General features: G+C 32.6%; 1 protein-coding gene across 1 annotated transcript in view; it reads right to left on the bottom strand.

Moving 5' to 3' along the window:
* Positions 1 to 560: 560 nt before the first annotated feature.
* Positions 561 to 4,134, bottom strand: part of cldn11a (claudin 11a) — a 5,396-nt gene continuing 1,822 nt past the window's right edge. The window contains exon 3 of the mRNA XM_024277007.2: positions 561 to 1,609. Within this exon, the coding sequence (XP_024132775.1) occupies positions 1,341 to 1,609 (269 nt within the window). The 3' untranslated portion in view covers positions 561 to 1,340. The remainder of the gene's footprint in view (positions 1,610 to 4,134) is intronic.

Here is a 4,134-nt window from a genome sequence, read left to right as displayed (position 1 = left end):
GCGACCCCGAAAGGGACAAAGCGGTCAAGGAGATGGATGGATGGAATTTACACACAAAACAGTACATTTAAGAACATTTTTTTAACTTAAGGATTTAAATTGATTAAAAAGTTAGGACCGGGAATCAATTAAAAAAAATAAACTAATTAATCGTAAAACCTGGGGAAAAATTAATCACGATCAATCCCCATTCTTTTTTTGTTTTTTTTAGTTACAGTATTTGCCGGGAATCGATTAAAAAACATTAACTAATTAATTGCAAACCTGGGAAAAAAATTAATCGTAATTAATCGCAATTAATTTTTTTTTTAGTTACATTATTGTCCGACCACTTATTATATGCTAATTATCCCAAATGAAATTTAAACACATAACTTTATATTTATAACATTTACTTTTGATTCAGGCTTAAAAGTAATTAAAAAATTAGGGCCGGGAATCGATTAAAAATAACAAATTAATCGTTAATCTGGGAAAAAATTAATCGTCATTCTTTTTTTTCAGTATTTGCTGACAATTTATTATCTACAAATATTCACAAATGAAATTTACACACAAAACTACATTTACTTTTAATTGAGGCTGTGAAGTGATGAAATCACACTTTTGTGTTGTGATTAAACACAATCTTTAACAGGTAAATTTGTATTACAATATGCGGCTTTTGCACAAAAACAGGTCAGAGATAAATTTTTCCTTCATTGTTAGAGTCTGAAATCTTTAAATTTATAAAGTGTTAACTCAGATATAACAAAAGTGTCATTTGGATTAATTTGGATTAATAAATATCAAGTTAATCATGATTTGTTAATTGTTAATTATGAGTTGATGGTTTTCTTAACTTAAACATTTATATGATAAAAACTGCCATTTTGAAATGTAACAAATTGCATTTATTTTGTTAATTGATCCAACGTTTCACTTTTTACAGCTGTGAAAGCAGCAACAACCCGATATATAAAGTTGTCAAATACTGTCAGAGAATAATCAATATTTAAAAACAAAAAAAAAAACATTTACAGTCATATTCAACCACAAAAATACAGAATGATTCATTTTATTTAAAAATATTCAACAAAACTCATAAAAAATGATCTTAGAAGACGAAATAGGAAAAAAAAACAAAAAAAAAGAAGATATTTTTGAGTAGATTGAAGTAATTGTCCACAGACATTCATTTTGGGGGTCCAAACGACACCCAGCAGAGAATAGAGAAGCTCAACCAAAACAGTCTTTTTTACTAGTCAATAAACTGTTAATTCATTTAGCGCGAGCAGCGAGTGTATCTGCGTCTAAGCCGGGATCTCTTTCGTTAAAATGTCCCGCGTCCACATCCCCCCTCAGACGTGGGCGCTTTTAGCATGGTTGGTGGCGGAGGGGGCCGGCATTTGGCCCCCTCCCTGCTTGGAGTAGTAAAAGTGGTTGTTTTCCTGGTAAGGGCGGGAAGACGGGGGGGAGGAGTCGGACGAGCAGGTGAGGATGGAGCCGCCCAGCAGGCAGAACACGGTGCCCACCCAGCCGGCGTAGAGCGAGAAGCCGAAGGACATGAGCGCCTGCTCCCGGTGGGCGCCGATGGGGAACCAGATGGTGGACACCAAACCACAAATCGCTGGTGAGACGAGGAAAAAGAACAGTTTCATCACAAAAAAAAGAAGAGTGTGGGAGAAAGTGGGATTGTCAAATCTATTAATATCTATTGGATGAGCACAGAATGTATTTGGAAACATCTGCAGATGTCTGTCCTAATGATGGGACGAAGGAGGAGAAATGACGCCAAGATTCTTCTATGAGAGCACATTCAGATTCCAAACCTCCACAACCACTGAAGGTGAACAGAAACAGAACATCAGCCACAATTTGGGAACACAGATCAACTTAAAAACAGGAAATTAGTCATTTTCTAATGTGTTTTTGGTCCATAAAAGCAATTAGAAATGGAAGTTCTGGATCTGCTCCAGCTCTCTCCAACACAACATGAGGAGTCCATTGTTGTTTCAGGTGTCAAACCCACTCAAGACTCACTGTGATTCACATCGACTGTCTCTGGAGGCCGTAGACCTACAGCAGATAGGCAGGTTTTATCCAGCTGATACATTTGTGACTTTTAGGAGTCATACATACTTTTTTCTAAGACACCAATATGTACTTTTAACCCTTTAACTAACCAAAAAATGTAAAATAAATAAATAAATAAATTTAAAAACAGGTATTTTGGTACGGAGCACCAGAAGGGACAAAAAAAAAAAAAAAATTCAAGAAAATATTTTTTTTTTCTAAAAATACTTAAAAAAAATCAAATAATAAAAACAAGTTCTGGCTACAAACGATTATTTTAATAGTCGACTAATCACTGATTATTTATACGATTATTCGACTAATCGGGTCACGTGTGAACTGGATGTAAATCTCAACCATCATTAGCTTTAAACTAAAACTAGATATATAGCATTACCTGTAATAATGCTAGTGTGAATACTGTAAGCTGAATTTGGTAACTGAAGATGCTGAAATTGATTGCTAAAAATGCTGAAGCTGATAGCTAAAATATTAATTGAAGGCCAAATTAGCCTAAAAAACAGGAAAAAAGCCTAAGTTAGCCAAAACAGCTAGCATGTGGCTGAAATATTTGCTAAACTCAACAATAGCCAAAAAATGTTATCCAACAATCAGTATCGGAAATACTATTTATTCTTTATACTTCAGTCTTATTATTCCGGATAGATGCTCCAACTGACGTCTGAATGCCATGAATGGATGACAAAATGTTAAAAGAAAACGGCAGCATTTTAAACAGAAGGCTAACAAAAACAATTCAGTCAAGCTAGCAAAACGATCAGATTCAGACTTCCGGGATCAATAACTTTTTTAAAAACGCTTTAAACTGACAGCAAGTGTTCCTATTGGTTTGTCTTGACGTAAGCAACAACCTTTAAAGGCATTTCAACAAAAAAGACAGAATTATTGTTTCTTTTTAATGTGAAGCTCTTCATGCTTCAGGCAGACGGCTACACAGCAGCTGCTAACTGCTACATGCTAGCGCCGTGATTTAACTCCTTAGGACCCCAGCTGTCCTTTGATATGCCTGTTTTTGTTCTATTTTAGTTTTTAATGATAAAATTAGGTTAATTAAATATAAATAAGGGGCAACACAAATTTGTTTATTGACTTTATTCATGTTTTAAATGTGTTATAAAAATATCGGATCGGGACTCGGTATCGGCAGATACACAAAATCAAATGACGGAATCTGATCGGGCCTAAAAAAACCTGATCGGGAGTGTAAATTGATTTTAAAAAAGGGAATTGTTACATAAAAAAATTAAATTGTCTAAAAAAATGTACAGTAAATGTCAATATATGGCATTTTTCTGAGTGTAAAGTCTCACATGTCCCAGGAATGGGGACATTTTTTTATTTTTATAATTTTTTTGTCCTCAAATTCCTAATTTTTTTCTCAGTAATTTTCAAGCATGCTTTTAGGATCTTCCTATGTTTTTATTTTCCATTTTATCACATATACCACGGTTGAGGATGAAAGAAAACTCGTCTGATTTATCATGTTTTGTCATATTTTGATCTTTTTTTATGACAAATAAATTTTTATTGTGTATATTATATCAGGTAAAAATACCCGGCAGAAGTTAAGGTGTAACTTTTAATAGAGAAAGTGTTGTAAGGTTAAAAGGAAACTAATTATGTTGCCGCCCCTCAGTTATGGAGCAGCAGAACTGCTCATGATATCAAAACCTTAAATGTTTTAAATGTTATTTAAAAACACACAGTTTTAGAAAGGCTTCTAATGCTCAATAGTCTGATTTTTATTATATTATATTATATTATATTTTACTTTATTTATTGTATTCTTTTTATTTATTTATTTATTTTATCTTTTATGTATTTTACTGTAAATTGTTTTTGTAATTTTATGCTGTTTTTTTTTATTTATTTTTTCCTAATTTTCAAAACTTTCTTCTTTCTTTTATTATGAAGCACTTTGGTTCACTGAAAGGATTTGTAAAGTGCTATATAAATATATTTAATTCATTCATTCATAATGTATTAGTTAAAACATATACAAACATATTTGCAACATTTACTGCAGTATACTTTCATTTAAAAATGCATCATTTTTAA

The sequence above is a fragment of the Oryzias melastigma genome, linkage group LG22, assembly GCF_002922805.2.
Source record: "Oryzias melastigma strain HK-1 linkage group LG22, ASM292280v2, whole genome shotgun sequence".
NCBI lineage: Eukaryota > Metazoa > Chordata > Actinopteri > Beloniformes > Adrianichthyidae > Oryzias > Oryzias melastigma.
This window is presented reverse-complemented; position numbering and strand designations above follow the sequence as displayed.